The sequence below is a fragment of the Rhinatrema bivittatum genome, chromosome 3, assembly GCF_901001135.1.
Source record: "Rhinatrema bivittatum chromosome 3, aRhiBiv1.1, whole genome shotgun sequence".
Taxonomy (NCBI): domain Eukaryota; kingdom Metazoa; phylum Chordata; class Amphibia; order Gymnophiona; family Rhinatrematidae; genus Rhinatrema; species Rhinatrema bivittatum.
In genome coordinates, this window is record NC_042617.1 from 280,790,874 (window position 1) to 280,814,489 (window position 23,616).

The following is a 23,616-nucleotide window of genomic DNA, read 5'->3' on the forward strand; positions in this document are numbered from 1 at the left end:
TACCAAGCTCCCTTTTAACTGTGAGAGCCGGTGCAGGCCACACAAAATATGAACAGATTATTTTATTTCTCCCCCCGGTGGGGGGGAGCGTGGAAATGAAAGTGGAGAGAACAGGGGGAAAGGGGAGAAAAGGATTAGTGGCTTTGGTGTCCGCTGAGTATCCATTTCTAGGAAACGACTTTGCTGACTGGACGCTTTTTTTTTTTTTTTTTTTTGCGACATGGGAGTTTAATGTATAACTGCACAGACTCGCAGAGCATGGCTGCACACACACACACACACCCCCCGCCCCCCTTCCCTCCTCCTCTATCCTCTCCAAATCTTCCTGGGGCCGAAGGCTGGCTGTGAGAGGCCAGGCAGGGGAAGAGCTCTGTGCTGGCTCTAACCTAGCGTTACCCCTGCCAGGAATGCAGCAGAAATCTCCTGAGCTCTCACACGCTCGACCTGCGCATGGTGGGAGCAGGAAAAAGGAGGGTCTTGCCCCTCCCCCCCCCACCTCCCTCCCTGTGCTAGGCTCCCTTCTCCTGCCTCTAACCATTGTGTCACTGCTAAAAGACACTATTTTAATTTTGGATAGATATTACTGTAAGAGCTGTGCAGTAGCCCGTCCCACACACACACACACACACCCTCTGTTTCCTCCTCCCGCTCTCCCTCACACCCCCTTCTTTCTCCTTCTTCCTTACCTCGCCACACCACCCTGTCAGGCGCAGCCTGCTGTCCCGGGGGAGAGAAGGAGGGAGGTTTTTGCTGGATTTTGACCCTATCGGATTTCCTCTGGTACTGTTTTTGTTACTCATAGGGAGGAAATCCTGCCCAAAGGAGAGCAGAAAGAGCTGTTACCAAGCGCAGCGTGCTTGCACTGTGTGACGTGTGTCTGTACCCATCCGACCCTATATTTTCTTAAGCTAAACTCTCTCTCAAACTTGAAATTGAAAACCAGGGGTCTGATGAATGTACGCCTTATCGTTTGGTAGCTCAAGGTGAGTTACATTCAGGTATTTCCCTGTCCCAAGAGGGTTTGCAATCTTAAGGGGCCGATGCAATAAGAAGCGCGTTTTCCGAACGTGCGCGCAGCCACATCCCCTGGGCGCCCGATGCAGAATTTAAAGAAGGGGCTGTGTAAAAAAAAAAAAAAAAAAGAGAAAATGCTAGGGGAGAACTGTGCGTCCCTGGCGCTCAAATACATCGGGCGTTCAATATGAGTGTCCGTTTTTATCCCGCTTCAGGGCGATTTCGCTGAGGTTGCTGAGGACGCCCATAGCTAAGCGCCCCTTGCTATGGGTGTCTAAATTGTGCGTCTAGAAGGATTTTTTTTTTTTTTTAAATCAAGCCACTATACATTTATTTTTCAACTCCGCAAGCAATAAAATTTAAGTGTCACAACGATACTAGGTAGGAGGAACCAGAGAGGACAGTATTTTTTTTTTAATTTCTCATGAGCTCTTGACTCGTTCATTAACTTTAAGCCACTACGTTAAAAAGTGCACTTTGGGCACCCAGCGCTTTCCTACTACGGGGGATGGGTGTATTAGCTAATAGCGCCCATCACATGTAAGTTCCACGTCGATGAGGCTATCGGCTACACCTACTGCATCAGGTGCTAGTGTAGCACGTCCAGAACGTGCACCCAACCTCATGTAAATCTGTGCGCTAGGGTTGCATCCTAAGTTTGTACCTGAGGCAGTGGAGGATGAAGTGACTTGCCCAAGGAGCATCAGCAGGGTTTGAACCCTGGCTTCCCTGGTTTTGTAGCCTGCTGCTCTAACCACTAGGCTAGTCCTCTACTCCATCAATTTTTCCAGGCCATTGAATTTCTGCCGCAGTGGCTCTAAAGCTTGCTGCTCTTTTTTTTTTTTTTTTTTTAGTTTCTCACCAATGAAAACTTGTGTCTAGGTCAAATTTTGTGGTCATTGGCTGGCTACCTATGCCAGTTTTGGTCCCAGTGACCCATGCCTGTTGTCCTGAGCTGCAAACACCTCATAATTGGCAACCTTTGGTGGGGGGAGGTGCGACTTCTTGCAGGGTAGGCTGGAGAGGGACTATGAATGTGTGGGAAGGAGGGGACCTAGTTTTTCAGAAGAGGAAGATGGGGCATTGGTGTGAGAGGTGCAGAAAAGCGAAGGCTTGACATATCTGTAAGCAGTTAGGTGAGTTTTGGAAGGGTGGGTGGGCACAGGATAATGAGGGAAGGGGAGTCTTTTTTTTTTTTTTTTTTTTAATTGATTTGTGATATTGTGAGGAATTGTGTGTGGGTTTTTTTAATTTTTTTATTTTTACTTGTCTCTTAATATGTATATTGCCTGGAGTCTTAGGAATTCAGTGTTTCAAAGAAGTAATAAATGAACACTCTTTTTTCTTAACAGTAAATGGACTCCAAATCCCAGAATTCTGTGCGCTAGGATTTAAAAGGCCAGTTGGTCACATATGCCCTGGGGAGGTCATTTAGGGAGGAAGGGATGCAAGGGGGTGGCTATCTGGAAAGAGAGAGATGGAGATAGGCAAACAGACTGTGGAAGGAGGAGAGGAGGCACAGTCAGACAGTTTTAAAAGCAAAGAGGAGGCATTCCGGAGTGCAGGGAACAGGGAGAAATTAAAAGGACTTGAAGTGAGTGTTTGGGCAGAAAGAGAGGAGGCCTTGCATAGGGTGAGAGTGCAGGCAGCAGGGTCTCGGCAGAAGACAGAGCCAGTGTAGCATGCTGCCAGGGAGCTTGTGTGTAGGTTGAGAAGATGATGAGGCCTGTATTTAACAGGCCCCGCCTTAGGGCCTCAGGGCTTCTGGGTGCTCTGTGTGTGTGTGTGTGTGTGTGTGTGTGTTTCTTCCCAGCAATGCAGCCATGGCTGGGAAAGCTGCTCGGCAGGCGAGCCTGTGGTGCCAAGTGACGTCATCAGGTGCGCTTCAGCGTGAAAATGGAAAAATCAACAGCTTAGGTTGTTCTTAAAATAGATCTTGTCGAGGAACAATGAGGAAAGAAGGGACGCAGCCTTAAAGGAGCAACCTGCAATTGTCTCTGATCACCAGAAACCAGAGCAAAAGATCAATATTCTGGGGTTTGTTCCCCCCCCCCCCCTAAATCTAAAGAAATACACTTAAAGGCAGCGTGATACGGTGAGATAGAAGAGACAGAAATGCCTGGGGATAGTCTTTAATCCCTGTAGTGTGTGCAGGGTTGTCTCTGGGAGAAGGGGAAGACGTGAACTGGAATGACTGCCGCAGGCCCTGTGATTTGCGGAGGGGGGGGAGCCTTGCCACCTTGGTAGCCCTGCCCCAGGGGTAACGACTTTAATCCCACCCCCTCCTCCAATTGCGGCCTACATCCAAATAAAATTACGGCCTCTGCCCAACCTGCTCTCCTCTGAGGCAGGTAGGATAGGGCTGAAAAAACTGCTTGCTATGGCACCGCTAGAAACTCTGAGGTGAGAAGACGAGCTGGCACCACTTTCACCCTCAGATATGGCCTGGTCAGATGAAGAGAAGAGGGTTGGTGGTCCTGAACTTCTGACTCCTTCCTCTTGTCTCTGGCTCCTCTCCCTCCCACACTGATCAGTGTTCTGGTCTGCATAGGAGGGAAGGGAGCCCAGCAGCAGCAGCAGGCCACCATCCCTCTCTTCAGTTAACTAGGCCGGAAGAAAGAAAGAGGGGCCCTCGGGAGGCCGGAGCAGCAGCTTTTTGCTGGCAAATCAGGGATTTGGGAGGGAAGAAGGTGGAATAGGGGAGGTGCTGGAAATGGGGGATGAGGTAGGGAGTCAGAGAGAGAGAGTGGGGGCTGAGCGGTTGTAGGAATTTGGGAACTTGAGACTAAGGGATGTGGTATAGTGAGGGAGGAAAGAAAAGCATGGGTGTCATATATAAAAAAAAAAATAAAAATGTTAAGGGTCTGATTTGCTCTGAGTTCTGCAGTCTCCTAGCCCTGGGCATGTGATGCAGTGATCTAGACAGGGTGGCAATGTCTTTGTTCCCTGCAGCTTGTGGGATAGTGAAATCAACACCTGAGGATGTTGTTTATTCCTTGCAGTGAGATGGAAGGGATAGACATGCTTGGGGATGGTCTTTATTCCTTGCAGTGAGAGTAGGGGGTCGGTGTTTGTTCTCTGACATTTAGTCTTGACTGTGGTGCTCTTTTATTTCCTAGTTTTGACGACACAGACTCTGAGAAGGAATCTTACATAACTGTCTGATTGTGAACTTTTTTTTTGCTGTTCTTTTGTAAAAGTGCTAAGGATAAAGAGAGAGTTTTTGGCTCTATCCCCTGATGTCTCACTTCCTTCGCAGAGAGGTGGGGTTGTGAGTCAGAGCCCAGTTCAAATTAAAAACAGATTTAGTATCACACAGACCTTACTGGGAGCAAAATGCCTGAACTTGAAACAGTGGTGCATGACTTGCTGTTAAGCAGGGTGGGGGAAGGCGTGCTACCCCCTCCCACCCTCCCCTAAATGAAAAAGCTGCCTCTGTGCCATGATAGATCATCACATTTTACGTGCAGGATTCTGCGTTCTGCCCTCCCTGTGCAAGTTTTCTTTAGTTACACCAGGTGGTGCTGTCTGTTTCTTCTTTTTGGGGTTATTGGCTTAAAACCTGCTGGAAGCAGTGTGTTCCTTGCCTCGCCCTCTGACCCAGCCAAGGTCTGCAATACTAACACAATAACGTGGGAAGGGGGCTGGAGGGATCAGCATGTCTCTCTCCCAGCCCCGCCAGATTCCTAGGACAGCTGTTTGTTTAGTGAATCTCAGTTCTTTGTTTTCTCTCCCCCACCCAGGTACGGTAAAATTGTCTCGACAAAAGCCATTCTGGACAAGACTACCAACAAATGTAAAGGTAAGAAGTGCAGGCATCAGTTCATTGGAGGTCAGTCTGTTTGTCTCTCTCTTTCTCCCTCTCTCTCTCTCTCAGCTGAGGATTATAGTCACTTGCCCAGAATTACATACACAGCGAGTCAGTGGGAGATGTAGAACTAGAATGATTCCCCTCTACTTAGTTGCTAAGAAAAAGACCCTTGTTCCGTTGTAACCTGTGGTGACTGGTCCTGCTGTCATAGAGCTGTGACGTTGCAGGCCTTATGTTCTGACATCACTGGAAGGATCGGACAGCGGGAAGAGGCTGCTACTACACAGGAGAGTGTTTCTGTTGCATGAGTAGGCCGGTAACTGCCAGGGTCACTGAGATGGGCTCCCAGGCCTTCCTAGTTGGACCCGTGTTGCCTCAAAGTTCCACATTTGAATTGCGACACTGACAATTCTGTGTTCCCAGGGACTTTCTTTACTGTCGAAGTAACTCCATAATGATGAGGTTGCAGTAGACACAAATGGGAGTAGAAACATCTGCACTAGATCATAAAGACAGAATAATTCCTCAGACAAAAAGAACCTCGGACAAAAATCTTCACTTGGTGAAGATTTTCTAGATGTTTCCTTCTAGAAGGGGGTTGGGATATTGGATAATAGAGAGAGAGCCACTTCCTTGTACATCCCTCTTTCCAGTGCTTTCTAACAAAGGTTACCTGAATACTTCTACCCAGCACTTGCCTTGCTGCCTTGACTCCACAGATATTCCTTCTCTCTCTTCGCAGCTTCTCCTGAATATCCCAGAGCTCCCATAACGTGTTATACTCCACTTGAAATGCCTGAGCTTGTATTGTATTAATCAAACTCCTTCAGATTTCTGCTTTTCCAGCTTTCTCTCACTTAATACTCTTGGGAACATCTAGAGAACATACTTTGTTCCTCAACTAGAATACCACAGAGAATGCCTGGCGGGCACGCCTTACTCCTGCTTAACTAGAAGGGAACTCCCTGTTTTTCTCTCTTCTCTTTTACTTCCATTGGAAGAGTTTCCACCCGCTTAGTATGGAGGACAAACAGGTTTCTCTGCTGCTCCTATCTCTGCACCAGACACAGCTCCCTCTTCCTCTAGTGGTCTCTGCTCCTTCTCCTGGCTTAGAGCATCTCTGCCTTTCTACAAAGGAGTGCACCACACTGGACCAATCTCTCATACCCTGCTCCACAAGACACATTTAGCTTTTAGTAAGGACGAGGGGTGCTTGCAGATGCATAAGCCAAGGGGACCCAGTGAACATTTAGAACTGTGAGCAGAGAATTAAAAAAAAAAAAAAAAAGTGAGGGTGGGGAAGGAGGTTTGAAAGCTGCATGATGTTGAACTGTGGTTAACCCTAATCTTACTTTATTAGCAAAGACTCTGAGAGGCCTTAAAGGCTGATTTACTGCCCTGCCGATATTGGCCTCGATTGGGTAGGTTTTGCAATATTTACCCTCCCCTCAGCCTGCTGTAATTGTGTGTGTGTGTGTGTGTGTGGGTTAGGTGTACTGCTGAAATGGGGGGAGGGGGGAGAATGAGGGAGGGTAACTTTGTGAACCGGATGCCACACACACCAAAAGTAAAGTTGAAGATGTGGGTGGGCTTGGTTCTGAGCATTCCTGAAATGCCAGGAATGTCTAAGGGTGCAGGGGAAGGGGAGGCTGGGAAGATCAGGAAAAGCAGTAGCAAGGAAGAGAACATAGAGGCAAGGAGAGAGAAGGAATGCCTGCAAGAAAGGGCACACAGAAAGCAACAATGTGCTGTGGAGGACTAGGCTGTCCGGTGGGACGTCCTACTGACTCAAGTCATGCCATGTGACATTGTGTATCTCCATTTTACAGAAATGAGAGCAATAAGTGCAGTCCGGCTATGTACTTTTGGCAGTGACTGATCACCGGTCAAAATGTAACAGTGCTGTAATGTCATTGGACATTTCTTCTTCCATTGACCATTACCCAACGATGCCCATGAAGTCTGTCAGATTGTTTTGGGGAAATGTTTCTGCATAAGGGCTGCAGTTAAAACCAACCAGTGATGCATTCCTGGGATCTGTCTGGGCATAACTTATAGCAAACATATGGTTCTTGATGTTGGGAAGGCAGGACAGTCCGATCTTGTGCTTCTGTGGCCAGGACAGGCCCTCTGTACACCGCAAGAAGGCATGATTTAAAGTTTATAAGGGGGGAGATGGGGCCTCTTTACTCTTAGGTTAACCTGCACAGAGCAGTGCTTATAACCGTAAAACACCTTGCTGGGCATACTGGACCATTTTGGTCTTCATCTGCTGATGTTACTATATTAGGTCCAGCCCAAGTGGGGAATACATTATCTGCTGGTGTTGAGCCATCCTAGGTTTCACATGAAGTTGGTGAGAATCCTTTAGCCATCCCTTTGAAAGTGGTAGAAAAACCTTGGGTATGCCTAGCTAACCATGGAGTAAAGTGTGGAACAGCTTAGCCTGCGATGGAATGGGGGTAGGGAGGGATCTTAAAAGTAGGGGCTTTGCAGAGCTCTCCTTGTGCTACCTCTGGCTTCAGTGACTTGGTGGCCAGAGAGCAAGACCCCTGGGCACTAGTATTTTCTCTCTTGCAGGCTACGGATTTGTGGACTTTGACAGCCCAGCAGCAGCTCAGAAGGCAGTGACTGCTCTAAAAGCCAGTGGGGTGCAGGCACAGATGGCAAAGGTAAGAATGACGGCTATTGTGAGTGCGTGTTCCCCCGCTATCCCTGCATGGCACGTGAGTCCGAGAAGCTGGTTCTCTCAGCAAGAGGACTCAGCGTGTCGGGAGTTCAGGCAGCCAAGGCCTAGGTAAAGATGTGGCTTGTGAAAATGCACAGAAACATATGTTACATGCATGGGCATCCACAGATGCTTACACATCTTACTGTACTATGTTCAGAGCTGTTCAAACCCTGTCCCCACCCCATTTGAATCCCATCTCTTCGACTACTTGTTGTACAGTTGTGAAGAAGCCATAAGCCTTTATGGTGGGGCCTTGCAATCACATGGTTTGATGTGTATACTGTTTACCGGGGATGTCCAGAGTCAGAAAATGTGTGTGTTTGGTCTTTTTCATAGGCACAGTCATTTGTCAGGTTCTTCTCAAACGAAAAATATTTTTTGTTTATTTGTGTCATTTGTTTTACATTGAAGTAAATGGGGGAAGCAATCTATATGCCTCATTGATTTCAAAATGGGCCTGGGCCTAGGACCAGGCCTGGCTTGAGGCGAGTCCTGCCGTCTTTCTTCCGTCAACTAAAAATGACGCTGTCTGCCCGAAGGGGACACTGCAGTGATGCCACTGTGGTGCTTTCCTCCCACGCGGACATTGCTATTTTGATGTACAGTTAGGACCCAGCCTCAGCGATGGGACTTAGCCTCAGGCCTGGGCCTAGTTCTGCTGAAGGCCTTTTTTTTTTTTTTTTTTAAGCCAAATATAAAAGTACCTAAAACATTTTGAGTATTTTTGTTAGAGGCTGTTTTCAATTCTTTTGTTCAGAATGTCCTCATTCATTATGTTTTACTCCCTTGTTTAAAACAAATGTACATCCCTCATGCGTACAGCATTCTCTCAGACATACATCTATTAAGATTTACAAATGCACAACAGATATTTAAATAAGTATATGCAGAAACATGGTTAGAGTGATGCTCTGCTAGCCTAGATGTTTTCTCCACACTTTCCTCCTTCTGTCACTTGACCAGGTACATGATGGGGCAGGGAGACACTGCTTCTCTACTTTCTGTTTACACACACGCAGAGACACAGGCAGGCAGACAGAGGGTCGGATGGACGGACCAGAGCGAGCAATGCAGGGTAAACAGCAGGTGAAACATAAAGAGTACCCTGAGTTATCATACTATGGTAGAGGATTATGAACTGTGAGGAGGGTTGACCCTAGGGGGTTGTAGGGCTCAATGAGAACCAATCTGTCCCACAAATCGCCTCAGATGAGAAATGCTGCTCTCCTGCTGCTGATGGGAAGGTATCATGCTGGCAGCACAGCAGTTATTTCTTAAAGAACGTACTTACTGGCCACAGCCCCCAGAGCTGCCAGGATCCTCCCAAAGGGCAAGGCCCACACAGTCTTTCTTCATTCCCCTTTCCCTCACTTTTCCCCCTGGGAGGCCCTGCACTCAAGAGTGCAGTTCTGAGCCATGTGAGAGTTATGCTATACAGGCTATCCTGCCTCCCTCGCCATTGGGAGTGACAGGTGCAGTGATCAGGCAGTAGATGTGGTTCACTTGCTGGGCTTTGGCTACTTGAGCTGCTGCTGAAGTGGCACTCTGAGAGTTGCCTGGTTGTCCCAACACCACATTAAACTCCTTATCTTTCCCCTTCAAGCCCATTTCCATAAGAACCTAAGGAGTTGTTGTCATACTGGGTGAGACCAAAGATCTGTCAAGCCCAGCATCCTGTTTCCAACAGTGGCCAATCCAGGATGCAAATACTCAAACAGTAAATAAATCACATGCTACTAATGGCAGTAATACGCAGTGGCTGTTCCTTAAGCCAGTTTGATTAATAGCAATTTATGGAATTCTCCAGGAGCTTGGCCAAACCTTTTTTAAGCCCAGCCATGCTAACTTCCTTAACCACATCCTCTGGCATTGAATTCCAAAGCTTAATTGTGCATCGAGTGAAAAAGAACTTTCTCCAATTTGTTACAAATGTGCTACTTGCTAACTTCATGGAATGTTCCCTAGGCCTTGTATTATCTGAAAAGTAAATAGCTGATTCATTTTAGTCCTCTCATGATTTTATAGACCTCTATCTTATTCCCCTTGGCTGTCTCTTCTCTAAGCTTAACAGCCCTAATCTCTTTAGCCTTTCCTCATAGGGGAGCCATTTCATTCTCTTTATCATTTTGGTAGCCCTTCTCTGAACCTTTTCCAGTGGTGACCAGAATTACATACAATACTGTGGTCTCGCCATGGAGCAAAACATGACATTCTCTTTTATATTCACCATTCCTTTTCTAATAATTCCTAACATTATATATACTTTATTGATCACTGCAGCACACTAAGCTGATAATTTCAGTGTATTGTCCAATGACACGAGATCTTTTTCCTGGGTGGTAACTCCTCATGTGGAACGTAACATCGTGTAACTACAACATGGGTTACTTTTCCCTATGTGTATCATTTTGCACTTGTCCACATTAAATTTCATCTGCCATTTGGTTGCCCAGTCTTCTAGTCTCACAAGGTCCTCCTGCAATTTATCACAATCAGTTTGTGATTTAACAACTCTAAATAATTTTGTCATCTGCAATTTGATTACCTTATTCATCATTCCCCTTTCCAGATAATTTATAAATATATTAAAAAGCATCGGTCCAAGTATAGATCCCCTGAGGCACTCCTCTGTTTACCATTCTTCACTGAAAAAAAATGACCATTTAATCCTACTCTCTGTTCCGAATTATTTTTTATTTTTTTTTTTAGCCAGTTTGCAAGCCACAAAATTACATTGCCTTTTATCCCGTGACTTTTTAAATTTTCTTAAGTCTCTCAGAGGGAGCTTTGTCAGACTTTCTGAAAATCCAAAAACACTAAATCTACCGGTTCACCTTTATCCACATATTTATTAACCCCTTCAAAAACTAGCAGATTTGTGAGACAAAACTTCCCATGGTTAAATCCAGTTTGGCTGTGTCCCATTAAACCATGTTTATCTATTTGTTCTGTGATTTTGTTCTTTAGAATAGTTTCTACGATTTTTCCTGGCACTGAAGTCAGGCTCACCGGTTTATAGTTTCCTGGATCACCCCAGAGCCCTTTTTAAATGTCGGGGTTACAGTGGTCACTCTCCAGTTTTCAGGTACAATGGTTGCTTTTAATGCTAGGTTATAAATTACTAGTAATAGATCTCGGATTTCATTTTTGAGTTGTTAAGAGCCATGGGGTGTATGCCATCTGGTTCGGATGATTTGCTACTTTTCAATTTGGCCTACTACGTCTTCCAGGTTCACTGTGATTGGGTTCAATTCATCTGAATCATCACCCTTGAGATATCTCCCCAACATCCTCATTAGTAAACATCTATGCAAAGAAACTCATCGCAGAAACACTAAATGGATTATCTTCCCTAAGTGCCTCTTCCCCTTTTTCTCTATTTCTGTGGATAACATTGTCATTCTCCCAGTCCCCTCAGCATGTCATTTTGGTCATCTTCGTCTCCTTCCCCTCTTCCTCTACCCACATCCAAAACACTGCTAAAATATGTCATTTCTTTCTTTATAATATCACAAAAATGGCTCTCTCCTTTGTGAACACACTAATTGAACCTGTATCCACACTCTCATCACCTCCCACTTGGATTATTCCCAGTGAACTTTCTCTACTAGAATCTATCCAAAATTCAGCTACACGATTTATCTTTTGCCAGTGTTGCTACACCCATATAATCCTTCTTCCCAAGTCACTACATTGGCTCCCTGTCCACATCCACATACAGTTCAAGCTCCTCTTATTCACCTACAAATGCCTTCACTCTACCTTGCCTTTCTATCTCTCCTTTCAACTCTTTATATACACCTCCTTATGAACTATGCTCATTGGGCAAGTCATTCTTATCTATTTCTTCTCTTCTACTGCCAACTCTCGGCTCCTTGCTTTCCACCTTGCCATACGTATGCTTGGAACAGACTTCCAGAGTTGTATCATCCTCCCTGTCTGGCCTCTTTCAAATCCAGTCTAAAAACCCACCTTATGAGGCTGCTTTTAAATCTTAACTTGTGATTGTTCCACTTATTGACTGTATCCAGTTTCTTAATAAATTACATTTTCGGTTTTGCCCTGTATGTTTGTCTTGCTTGGATTATAAATCCTGCTGAGCTTGGGACTGTCTTTTATATATGTCGCGTAACGCCGCAGCACCACCACCCCTAATACCCATGCAGATTAACCCTGTGACCACTTAGAGGGTCCCGCCAAGCACTGCACAGGCCCGCCTAAACTTGTGCACATTGCTTCTGCAGTGGCCAACCTGCCACCTGGGTTTCTGCTTACCTCTAAGCAAGTTCCTCTGTCCGCAAATCCCTCATAGTTTCTAGGGACACTCACAACTAAGGGTCACACAGCTCCTAGAAATACATCCTCAGACCAAATATACACAATACCAGGATTGTTACCAGGCAGAGCTAACAAACTGAGTTTATTAAGAAAACGTAGGAAAAGTGAACGGATAAAAGGATTAAACTGCAAACAGAAACAGGTAAAACAACAAGGATTAAACAGTAAAAGCTAGGTAAATGCTTTTCACTATCTTGCTAGTGCTTGCAGAGCTCAGGAAAAGGCTGTCCACATTAGTTGATCAGGGCCTCAGCACAAAGATCTGCTTCCTCTGCACTCCCAGCTGAGGATGGAGAATTCCAGAACCCTCAGGGCGAGTTCTCTGTCTCCAGGGCCAATCAGTGCACACAGTATTAACAGTTAGCTTTCTGGCCAATGGCACTGCAGGGTGATTCAGTGTCACATGCACTCAGGGCTGCTGGGATGTGTATGCTGATCAAAGCCACCTTCAGTCAAGGCAGCACCTAAAGCCTGAGCTTGAACTACAGGCAGAGGTCAAACACCACCTGCAGGACAGCACACAGGAAATGAGTTCTCTAGGGAAAAGTGTCACATGGCAGAAAAATAAACTACAAACCATGCAAGACCTCTGTTTTGCCACAATGTATTTTTGTACAGCACTGCATCAAGTAGCATTATAAAAGTGATGATTAGTAGTAGCGAGAGGTGAGGGTGGCCAAGTCAAGGGTCTAAATGTGTCTAAAGAGCAGTGCTGGGATTAACTCCACGAAAAATACTTTCTCTCAGTGACAGTCACTTGAGGCTCTGTCCGGCTACTTGAGACTAATCTAAAAATTATTGGGTTGCTGTAATTCTGATTGGGGGGGGGATAAGGATGATAGCAGGAAGGCGCATATTGGAGCAGATTTTCAAAGGGGTACGTGCGTAAGATATGTGCGTAACCCCCGAAAAGCTGCCCCTTCCACCCCCCCGTGCGCGCCGAGCCTATGTTGCGCATAAGTCCCGGGGCTTTCCTGGGGGGCATGTCGTGGCGGGCGCGTCATCGGGGGGGTGTTCTGGGGGCAGGGCCATGGGCGTGGTTCCGGCCCAGGTGCCTCCTAGGGGCGTGGACGCGGCCCCTGGACCGGCGTAACTTTTGAAATAAAGGGGTGTGTGTGTGGGGGGGGAATTAGGGCTGGGGGGGCGGGTTAGTTAGGGGAAGGAAAGGGAAGGTGGGGGGCGCCGGAAAGAAAATTCCCTCGGAGGTCGCTCCGATTTCTGAGCGGCCTTGGAGGGAATGGAGGCAGGCTGCGTGGCTTGGCGCACGCAGGCTGTCGATTTTGCGCAGCCTTGCGCGTGCTGACCCCGGATTTTTGTTTGCACCGGTTGCGGGAACAAAAGTACATGCGTGCCTACTTTTTTAAAATCTGCCCCATTGTGTGTCTAACGTGGCAAGAATGGTTGCATATATTGCTTTGGTGGAGAGGAGGGTTCTGAGTTCTTCATGTTTATGCTTTCTTCTCCACCATCCTTTCTCTTTCTGTAGCAACAGGAGCAGGACCCCACTAACCTGTACATCTCCAACCTGCCGGTGACCATGGATGAACAGGAACTGGAGTCCATGCTGAAGCCCTTCGGACAGGTCATCTCCACTCGCATTCTGCGGGATGCCAGTGGGACCAGTCGGGGGGTGGGCTTTGCCAGGTGAGGGCTCCTATGCCAGTGTGATCAGCTGCAGGGTGGTGTTCAATGGAGGTGATTGCCCCATGCCAATATGACCAAATGGGCATTAGGATTCGCCATCTGAGGGCCCTTGCACTAGCAGGATCAGCTGGGATGGACTGTCGGGTGAGGACCCCTTTGCCATTGGGACTAGCCATTTAGGAATGTGAGGGCTTTGAGTTGGTGCTGTAAAAGTGGGGTGTTGGACTTCACCAGATGAGGGCCTACTGAGTCTCAAAAGACCTAGATCAACCTGATTAGCTGAGCCAGTCCTGGGCTTAACCCATTACATCTATGGTCTTTTGTAGAAATGTTTGCACCACAGACTCCCTGTGTGCACTGGGAGGTTCCACCTGGAGCCAGTTAATAACCCTGATTCCCTGTACGTACCCGGATCAGTCCAAACCATGGGTTATGCCTCCCTTCCGGCAAGTGGAGACAGAAAAAAACTTGAAAGGCACCCTCACTTAACTTGGTGTGCCTCCTGCATCCCTTCAGTATTTTTCTGTCTCCAGCAGATGGAGGTGGTGCAAACCCTGCAGTCTTGCCCTGTTTCTGGGGTTAGGTTATCCCTTACATTTAACTAAAATTGAACTAGCTATAAGTTCTGAATCAAGCAAGTTTAAAAAAAAAAAAAAAAAAAAAAAAGACAGTTCTTCTGCTGAGAGAAGTTTTCTCTATCCTCGCAGAGGGTTGTTAGATCCTGCAGGGTCATCCTCTCTGGTGGCAGGTTAAAGGAGCTGGGATTGGTAACCCCACGGGGCTCCAGGCAGATAAGCAGGGTAAGTGATTACTGGTGGTCCAGTCCCTCTCTTACCCCAGGCTGCTTTGGCTTTAAAAAAAAAAATAATTCTTTTTTGGTCAGTTATGATCCAGGTCCCCTGCCCATCGGAATCGCTGCGTTTTTGTCGAATTTTGCCGCTTTTTTCGGGCCGTCTTTTCTCCCCCCACGATGCCGCAGCCATCTTTGTGTGTAGCATGTGGTGAATCCACTGCGCGGCTTTCTAGAGCTGGGATTTCTTCCCGATGCTTACCTGGTGGAGAAGGCAGCTCCTTTTCAGGGTCTGCAGCATTGCCCAAGCATCGAGGGGCTTCCAGACGCCCTGCTCAGCGAGATTTCAGTGCTGATCCCTTTTCCCTCCGTGCAGGGTCAGCAGCCACCTTAAGCACATGTGCAGCAGCTCAGGCTGATGCTATGGGGGAGGGGCTGTTTCTCCCAGCCCTGTCACCGGTCCCTACCAGTCCTGATGATTGTTTGATCAGGACCAGGATTTTTTCCAAGGGGGACAGGATGTTGATCCTGATTCTTTTTCTTTAGATTTTGTCGTCCTTATGCACAAAGCATTTTTGGCTTCCAGGTCTCCGCAAGCTGCTGCTTTGCCTGTGAGACCTGTGCAGGGACTGGCTCCCAAGGTAGCCAAGCGCATAGACAGACCCGAATCTTCACGGGTAGCCAAGTTAAAAGGCCATTTGAAGCCACAGCGCTCTGCCGCTCCTGTGGTGCCGGGACATGCAGCGGCTGATGCAGGGGCCTCTCTATCCCCTCCCGCGGGGGTGGGGGTGGGGGGATTGGATGAGGATCAGGGGAAACAGAATCCCCTGGATGGCGATGACCTTAAGGTGGTCCACCTGTTTCAGAGAGAGGAATTAGAGCCTCTCATTCCTGCAGTTCTTTCAGAGCTCAGGGTGGAGCTCCCCCAGCTTGCTCCACCGCAGGACTCGGTGGACCCAGTCCTAGCGGGATTTCGAACGCAGACCCGGGTTTTTCCGATCCGTGCCATGCTGCAGCAGCTGATGACTCTGGAGTGGGATGCTCTGGATGCTGGTCTGTGGATTGGACGAGCCATGGATAAGCTTTATCCCTTAGTGGATGATTTTTTGGATCTATTGCAGTCTCCTAAGGTGGACGCTTCGGTTTCGGCAGTTGCCAAAAGAACCTTGATCCCGGTAGCAGGCTCGATGGCTCTCAAGGGCTTGCAGGACCGCAAGCTGGAAGTGTTGCTCAAATGCATTTTTGAGGTGTTGGCCCTGGGTATCCGGGCGATGGTGTGTAGCATTTATATGCTGCGTGCGAGCCTGCGCTGGGTACAGCAATTGCTCACGTCTAGGGATGACCTCTTTCCGGCGGAGTCTGAGCAGGCGCAGCATTTGGAAGCTGCAGTGGCATATGGGATGGATGCACTATATGACCTGATCCACACTTCTCGTACTCTGTCGTCATCGGTGTTGGCAAGAAGGCTTTTGTGGTTCCAGAACTGGTCAGCTGATGTTTCCTACAAGGCCCAGCTTGGTACTATGCCGGTTAAAGGGGGCTTTTTGTTCGGGGAGGATTTGGAGCAGTTGATCACGTCCCTGAGGTGAACAAAGTTCACAAATTGCCAGAGGACAGACCAAAACCCTTCAGAGGTTTTCCTTCATCGCACTCTCACTTTCGGGAACAGCGGAGATTTCGACAGAATAGGCAGCAAGCAGCTAGTCCACGGCAAGCAGTACCCAGGAACCAAGCCTGGTCTTCGTCCTTTCGGGGGCATAAAGTCTTCCGAGAGGGTGGTGCCGCCTCCTCTCCCACCTCCATGAATACACAATTGAGATGGGGCCGACCCATCCCTCGATCCCTCGGGTAGGGGGTCGCCTGTCCCGATTTTTACGAGGCGTGAGCCAACATTACTTACGATCAGTGGGTGCTAAGTATAATTGAACGAGGCTACGCTTTGGAATTTGCTCGGCCTCTAAGAGATTTCTACCGAATATCTCCTTGTGGCTCATAAGTCAAACGGCAGATTGTTCGTCAGACTCTTGAGCATCTACTGGCTCTGGGAGCGGTGAAGCCGGTCTCCCCAGGGCACTGGGAGAAAGGGAGGTACTCCATTTACTTTGTAGTTCCAAAGAAAGAGGGGTCCTTCCGGCCGATTTTCGACCTCAAGACGGTAAACAAGTCTCTCAAGGTGCCACACTTTCGTATGGGGTCCCTGCGATCCATCATCGTGGCAGTACGCAAAGGGGAATTCCTGGCCTCTGGATCTGATGGAGGCCTACTTGCACATTCCCATACGCAAAGATCATCAAAAGTTTCTTCGATTTTATGATCCTGGGAATGCATTACCAATTCTACGCGCTACCCTTTTGGGCTCGCGACCACGCCCCGGACGTTCACCAAGGTCATCGTGGTTATGGCAGCGTTTCTCCGGAGGCAAGGCCTGCTTATTCACCCATACCTGGATGATTGGCTTATCAGGGCAAAGTCCAGGGATGGCTGTGTGGAGGCAGTCCACAAGGTGACCATTCTTCTGGAATCCCTTGGTTGAGTCATCAATCAGGCCAATAGCAACCTAGTTCCCTCTCAGTCATTGGAATTTCTGGGAGCTAGGTTCGACACGGCAGTCAGGAAAGTTTTGTTTTTTTTTTCTTCTGATGGACCAAGTTCAGCACTTGGATCTTCCCTTGCCCAAGGCCTGGAACTACCTTCAGGTGCTCAGTTCGATGGCATCCACTCTGGAGGTGGTTCCTTGAGTTTTCGCTCATATGAGACAGTTACAACAAGCATTACTTTCCCGGTGGGATCCCAAGTTGGAGAATTTTCAGTTCCTTCTACCACTCACCGATCACGCCAAGTCTAGTTTTGGGTGGTGGCTTTGCCCGCACAACCTGTCTCGAGGAATGGATCTGGAGATTCCGAGATGGACAGTGGTGACTACGGAAGCCAGCCTCTCCGGCTGGGGAGCTGTCTGCCAATATCATTCTGTGCAGGGCAGTTGGTCCCTGGAGGAATCCAGATGGTCGATCAATTGCCTAGAGACCAGAGTGGTTCGCTTGGCTTTGCAACACTTTCTTCCATACTTATGCCATCAGGCCGTTCGCGTCCTCTCTGACAATGTGACGATGGTGGCCTATATTAATCATCAAGGAGGCACCAGAAGCCAAGCTGTAGCTGACGAGGCAGAACGGCTCATGGATTGGGCGGAGCAAAATCTGGCAATAATAGCGGCCTCTCACATCGCCGGGAAGGACAACATACAAGTGGACTTTCTAAGTCGCAGGTGCATAGATCCCAGAGAGTGGGAGCTCTCAGACTGGGCAATGGATCTCATTTCTCGCAGATGGGGGACTCCTCATCTGGACTTGATGGCAACGCGGGGCAATGCCAAGGCTCCTCGCTTCTTCAGTCGCAGGAGAGATCACGGCGCAGAGGGGGTCGACGCACTACTGCTTCCCTGGTCAACCTCAGTTCTCCTGTACGTGTTCCCTCCTTGGCCTCTAGTGGACAAGGTGCTTCGCAGGATAGAGGTCCACCCAGGGAGAGTAATCCTGGTAGCTCCAGAGTGGCCCCGATGACCGTGGTTTGTGGATCTCATCAATCTGGCCGTAGATGGACCTCTGCAACTCGGACATCTTCCACATCTTCTCCGTTAAGGTCCTATATATTTCGACCAGGCAGCTCGCTTTTGTCTAGCGGCCTGGCTTTTGAAAGGAGGAAATTGAGAAAGAAAGGATATTCTGAGGCAGTTATCACTAGCCAGAAAAGCATCTACCTCTCTCTCTTATAGTAGAGTGTGGAGAGGGTTTGAGACATGGTGTCGGGAGCAAGAAATCCTTCCCAGACACGCTACGATTGTTCAGACATTAAGATTTTTGTAAAATGGTTTGGCTAAGGGCTTGTCCTTTAATTCCCTTCAGGTGCAGGTAGCGACCCTAGGCAATCTGGTTGGTAGCTCGGTGGCGTCACATCCTGATATGGTACGTTTCCTCAGAGGAGTAAGACATTTGAAGCCCCCCGTCTGTCATAGAGTCTTAATGTGGTTCTTTGCGGATTGTGTGACCCGCTGTTGAGCCCCTTATGTCGGTAACGTTGAAGAACCTCACCCTGAAGACAGTGATTTTGGTGGCCATATGTTCAGCTCACAGAATTTCGGAGTTGCAAGCGCTTTCCTGTAGGGAACCCTTCTTGAGAATCTCTGACTCAGGGGTTTCTCTTCGAATGTTACAGTCATTCTTGCCCAAAGTGGTATCTTTCTTTCATTTAAACCAGTCTGTTGAGCTTCCAGCTTTTTCTGATTTAGCGAACACTGCACAACATGCTCAAGAGCTTCGTAGGCTAGATGTTAGACATGCTTTGCTACATTATTTGGAAGTCACAAATTCTTTCTGACCCTGTGATCATTTGTTTGTCCTTTGGAGCGGTCCCAGGAGAGGTCAAAATGCTTCTAATACAACGATTGCTCGATGGTTGAAAGAAGCCATTTTGTCTGCATCCCTTTGTGAAGGACGACCGATTCCTGAGGGTCTGAAGGCCCATTCTATTTGTTCTCAAGCAGCTTCTAGGGCCGAATGCCAGTTGGTATCGCCTCAGGAGATCTGCAGAGCCGCTACTTGGAAGACGCTCCATACATTTGTTCGCCACTACAGTTTAGACGTTCAAGCGCCCGGAGATTTTGGCAGTGGCATGCTGCATGCGGGACTCACAAGGTCCCACCCGGTTTAGGGAAGCTTTGGTACATCCCATGGTTTGGACTGATCCGGGTACGTACAGGGAAAAGAAAATTGGTTCTTACCTGATTATTTTCGTTCCTGTAGTACCACGGCTCAGTCCAAACGCCTGCCCAAAGACTAGGAGTGGGTAACAGGGAAATTTCTGCAGCTGCGCGCGCATGTTCCAGTTATGTTATTGCAGCATACTAAGAATGAAAGCTACAGTTTACATGTTTATACGTTCATGTTTACAGTTATATTCTTGCTTGATTCATTGCTAGTCCTTTTCTGCTTTGATAATCTAAATACTGAAGGGATGCAGGAGGCCCACCAGGTTAAGTGAGGGTGCCTTTCAAGTTTTTCCTCTGTCTCCACCTGCTGGAAGGGAGGCATAACCCATCGTTTGGACTGATCCATGGTACTACAGGAGCGAAAATTATCAGGTAAGAACCAATTTTCTTTTGCATATTACTGTACATCTGTATACTGCAAGGGGGTGGTCAGAGATATGCATCTTAACTGCAGGATCTCACATCCCCTCTCTCCTTTCAGAATGGAGTCAACGGACAAGTGTGAAGCTATTATCACACACTTTAACGGGAAGTATATCAAGACCCCACCAGGAGTTCCAGGTGTGCCTGCTTGCTGCCTTTCTTGTTTTTGGTGTTGGGGATTGGTGCTGCAAGAGCTTTTAAGGGGTGCAGGGCACAGAGTTTTTTTGTAGTGGGCAGCAGAGGCAGCTCTGTTTTCCTCTGCTAAACTTTAGTAACACTTGTGTGTGTGCCTTCTGATGGGAACAGGTATGAACTGCAGTCAGAGATGTCAAACATGGAGCTGTGTATATCCCTACTAAGAGCAATCTGCTGCAGCTCGGGCAGCTCGGGGAAGCACCGAGTAGGAAGGGAGCAACTGACAGATGTGGAGTTTGGGGTGAGGGGAGCAGTGTATTGGTGATTGAGTTTAGGGTGATAGAATAGGGATAGAATTGCCAGGAAGGAGCCTTGATGGCTGAAGAGTGAGTTATGCAGCAAAGAGGAGAGAGGAGGGCTGAGACCAACTCCAGTGCTGCTATGTAAAAACTGAACCTCTTCTTTCTCCAGCTCCATCAGAGCCATTACTTTGTAAATTTGCGGATGGCGGTCAGAAAAAACGTCAAAATCAGGGCAAATACCTGCAGAACGGTCGTGTGTGGAGCCGGGATGGAGACTCGGTAAGACAGGGCACATTGTCCTGTGTCCAGCTCTGCTGTCAGCCATGTGGCAGCACATCCACTGTGGGTATCCCACGAGGAGCAGGGCATGAGATTGTAGCAGAAGGAAGCCAGGGATCGATTAGTAGGAAGGGTGTCCCTCAGGTGTCTTATAATAGTGTGTTATGCATCTTGCAGGGTGGAATGACATTGACCTATGACCCCACGACAGCTTTACAGAATGGGTGAGCATTATGCTATGCCAGACTGTGTTTGTGTTTGTCTCCTGTTCCTTGTTGGTTCTGCTCTTGGCGGGCTTCCACCTCTTTTCCCATTGGTTGCTGATCATGTCAAATTTCCAGGGCCCCCCCCCCCCCCATCCCCCCCCCGATCCCTCCTGTGGTCCTCTCTGCAGAATTATGTTGCCTGGTCCACTGACCCTGGATCTCTCTTCCTTCTGCAGGTTTTACACAACTCCGTACAGTATTGCTCCAAATCGAATGATTGCGCAGACAGCGCTGTCCCCGTACCTCCCCTCACCAGTGTCGTCCTATCAGGTGAAGGCTCTTCCGGGTCACATTGGGGGATAGGTAGGGAAATTGCTACTCAGCCTAAGAAAAGGCTCTCCTATCCCATGCTGCTTTTTTCACTCATCACAAGGCATTTTGGTACTTGTAGTTCTGCATATCCACAATGCTAGCACTGGACCAAGAATTGTGCTATAGTGACTTGGAGAGCCAAGTACTGTCTCTCCCTCCCTCCCTCATATATTAGTGGTGTAAAGTGACAGGGAAAGGCAGTGTTCCTTGTGTTGGACTAAAGTAATAACATCTTGTTTCTCCCCTGTTCTTTCTTTCTGCAGGTTCACAATCCTTCTTGGATGCATCACCAGTCATACCTCATGCAGCCTGCAGTGAGTAGCCCCGCTTCCTCCTCCATCCCTGCCGCCTTTTTCCCTAGGCCTGACTTTCCTCCCGGCTCCCGCTCCCGTGAGGTGGACTTTGCGGTGCAGGCAATTTATAGTCAGGAGAAGTCCCAGAAGGGTTCGGCACAAGAAGCAAAATTGCATCACTGTCCTTCGTGTCCCTCCTCTCGGCGTTCCACCTTTCCCTCCGCATTTCACACAGACATCCAGAGACTCTCTCTGCCTCCTCCCATCCCCCGTGATCTCCGTTTTTTGTTTTTCTTGATCTGCACCCCTCCCTGCCATTGGGCTCATCCTTTCTGACATCTTCCTTTGCTTTCTTTGTTTTTTTTTTTTACAGGGGACAGTTCTGGCCCCCGCCATGGACCATACCATATCTATCCAGCCAGCTTCCATGATGGGACCCCTGACCCAACAGCTAGGCCACCTATCCCTTGGCAGTGCTGGCACGGTAAGGGGAGGCCACATTCTGGGAATAGGGGGACTGAGCCCGAGAGCATTCCCCTGCTGTGCTGCTCTTGTGGGAGAGTTTTTGTGATAATCAAACCCACAGAACAGAGAGTTTCCGGTCCTTTCAGGGTCTTGCCATTGTCTGGGAAGGTAAATGACATGGGAAAGAGGGTCATTATCCTAAAATGGAGCTCATGAGAAATGAGGAGAGCTGGGCGGGTGCGATAGGATCACTTGGGACTTGAGGGATCACTTGGAGATGATGAGGGGAGTTCTGAGAGGATGCGAGCTTTGTATATATTTGACTGGGTTTTAGTACTCTAAACACTAGGTGAGAAAATCCTCTATCCTTAGCAGCAAAGGAAAGCTTGAGTGAATTAGAGGCATGACTAGTAGAAAGGAGGAGGTGCAAGAACCTCTGCACACAAGTTATTGATGAGACCTCATCTGGAGTATCGTGTCCAGCTCTGGAGGCCACATCTCCTAAAGGATATAGCCAGAATGGAACCAGTCCAGAGTGTATTCTGGAGAAAGGAGGGAGATGCCTCAAAGTATAAATGACGCACAAAAAGTGAAACTTTGTCAGTGAGCAGGAAATTCTAGAGCAAGGCTGAGGAGGGGTAGATGAAGGAGTAACATCAGAAAATATTTCCTCGCAGACATGGTGAATGCATGAGACAGCCTCCCATGATTGGTGGTGAAAACAAAAACGGTAACAGAATTTAAAAAAACAAAACAAAACATGAAAAGGACACAGAGGCCTTCCTAGTTGTGAAGGGAAAGCCAGAGATCAAATTGGGGTCTTTGGCATTGTATTCAAGAAGTAATGGGCAGATTGAACGGGCCTCATTGTCTTCATCGGCTGTCTTATTCTGTGTTTCTGTGTTGGGAGGGGGCAGGGCCTACTGATTCCTCTTTCCTTTGCTTCCCTTTTCTCAGTACCTGCCAGCCGCCGCTGCTGCTGCTATGCAGGGGACCTACATCCCACAGTTCACACATGTGCCTTCTTCCAGCGTTTCAGTAGAGGTGAGACTGCCCCTGCTTCAGAGATGGAGCAGAGAGCCCCCCCCCCACCACCAAAATGTGTGTAGTTGCTTTTGCATGCCAGCTACATAGACTGTTTCAGAGCTGCCGTGTGACCTGGTTCCTGGAGGAAAAGCTTCAGGACCAGTTCTGGCATTTGAACTTGCAACCCCAGTTCACTGTTGTATTTCTAGTCCTTATCAGCTTTGTGTCCCTGAAGGTATCAGGAACCACAACCAGCCTAAAAGTGTCTGGGTGATGTGCCAGTTGTGTAGGTGGCTCCTGCAGCCTCAGGCTATGCTCCTCCTCTGTGCGACATCTGTGGCGAGAGACAAGTCGCAGCTCAAGGTTGATGGAGAGTCATAGGGAACAGCACATTTCCTAGCGTGTAGCCAGATGGACTCAGGACAAATGGGTATAGTGCTCTTCTGCTAGCAGATGGGAGACGGAGTCAGATTTCAAAGCTGACGTCACTCTAGATACACCCCTGCAGTAACCTCAGCTCTTCAGTATCTCTCCGTCTCCTAGCAGATGCGAACACTATCCCACACACTAGAATAGTGTAACAAATACAGCAAAGAAGAAACAAAAAGAAAATTTACCTTAAAAGAAGATCGAGCTCTGCTCTCCTGCGGTGAAACCTAAGGGTCCCTCCCCCAGTTGAGAATTCCTGAGGTGATTTCCGAGATCCCTCAGAGGTGTGCCTTGGTCCAGTAGCCGGTTCCCGGCGTGGACTTAGCCTCCAGAGTGGCTGAAAGGCAGCAGGTGCACAACCAGTGCGACGGTGAAGGTAAAGTCCTCTCCCCCCGCAGCTGGAGACTGTCCCGGCACTTGATCGGTCAGCGCCAAGACCAGGTAAGCAGAAAACTTTAAATTCAGGTCTCCGGTCTCCGAGGCTCGGATTGCCGTACCAATTTGATTTCCTTCCTGGCGAGGTAAAAAGGGAGCACTGATCGGGTTGAGCAGCCCTGGTTGGGCGAGGCCCCGATCTGGTGTAGGGTCCACAT

At 48.3% G+C, this 23,616-nt stretch overlaps 1 protein-coding gene across 3 annotated transcripts in view; it reads left to right on the forward strand.

Moving 5' to 3' along the window:
- Positions 1 to 23,616, forward strand: part of RBMS2 (RNA binding motif single stranded interacting protein 2) — a 99,235-nt gene that overhangs the window by 52,409 nt on the left and 23,210 nt on the right. For all 3 annotated transcript variants that reach the window (XM_029594822.1, XM_029594823.1, XM_029594824.1), the window contains exons 3-12: positions 4,758 to 4,816; positions 7,406 to 7,497; positions 13,381 to 13,538; positions 19,575 to 19,654; positions 20,123 to 20,232; positions 20,410 to 20,456; positions 20,675 to 20,768; positions 21,074 to 21,124; positions 21,477 to 21,587; positions 22,526 to 22,612. In XM_029594822.1, coding sequence (XP_029450682.1) covers positions 4,758 to 4,816; positions 7,406 to 7,497; positions 13,381 to 13,538; positions 19,575 to 19,654; positions 20,123 to 20,232; positions 20,410 to 20,456; positions 20,675 to 20,768; positions 21,074 to 21,124; positions 21,477 to 21,587; positions 22,526 to 22,612 — 889 coding nt within the window. The remainder of the gene's footprint in view (positions 1 to 4,757; positions 4,817 to 7,405; positions 7,498 to 13,380; positions 13,539 to 19,574; positions 19,655 to 20,122; positions 20,233 to 20,409; positions 20,457 to 20,674; positions 20,769 to 21,073; positions 21,125 to 21,476; positions 21,588 to 22,525; positions 22,613 to 23,616) is intronic.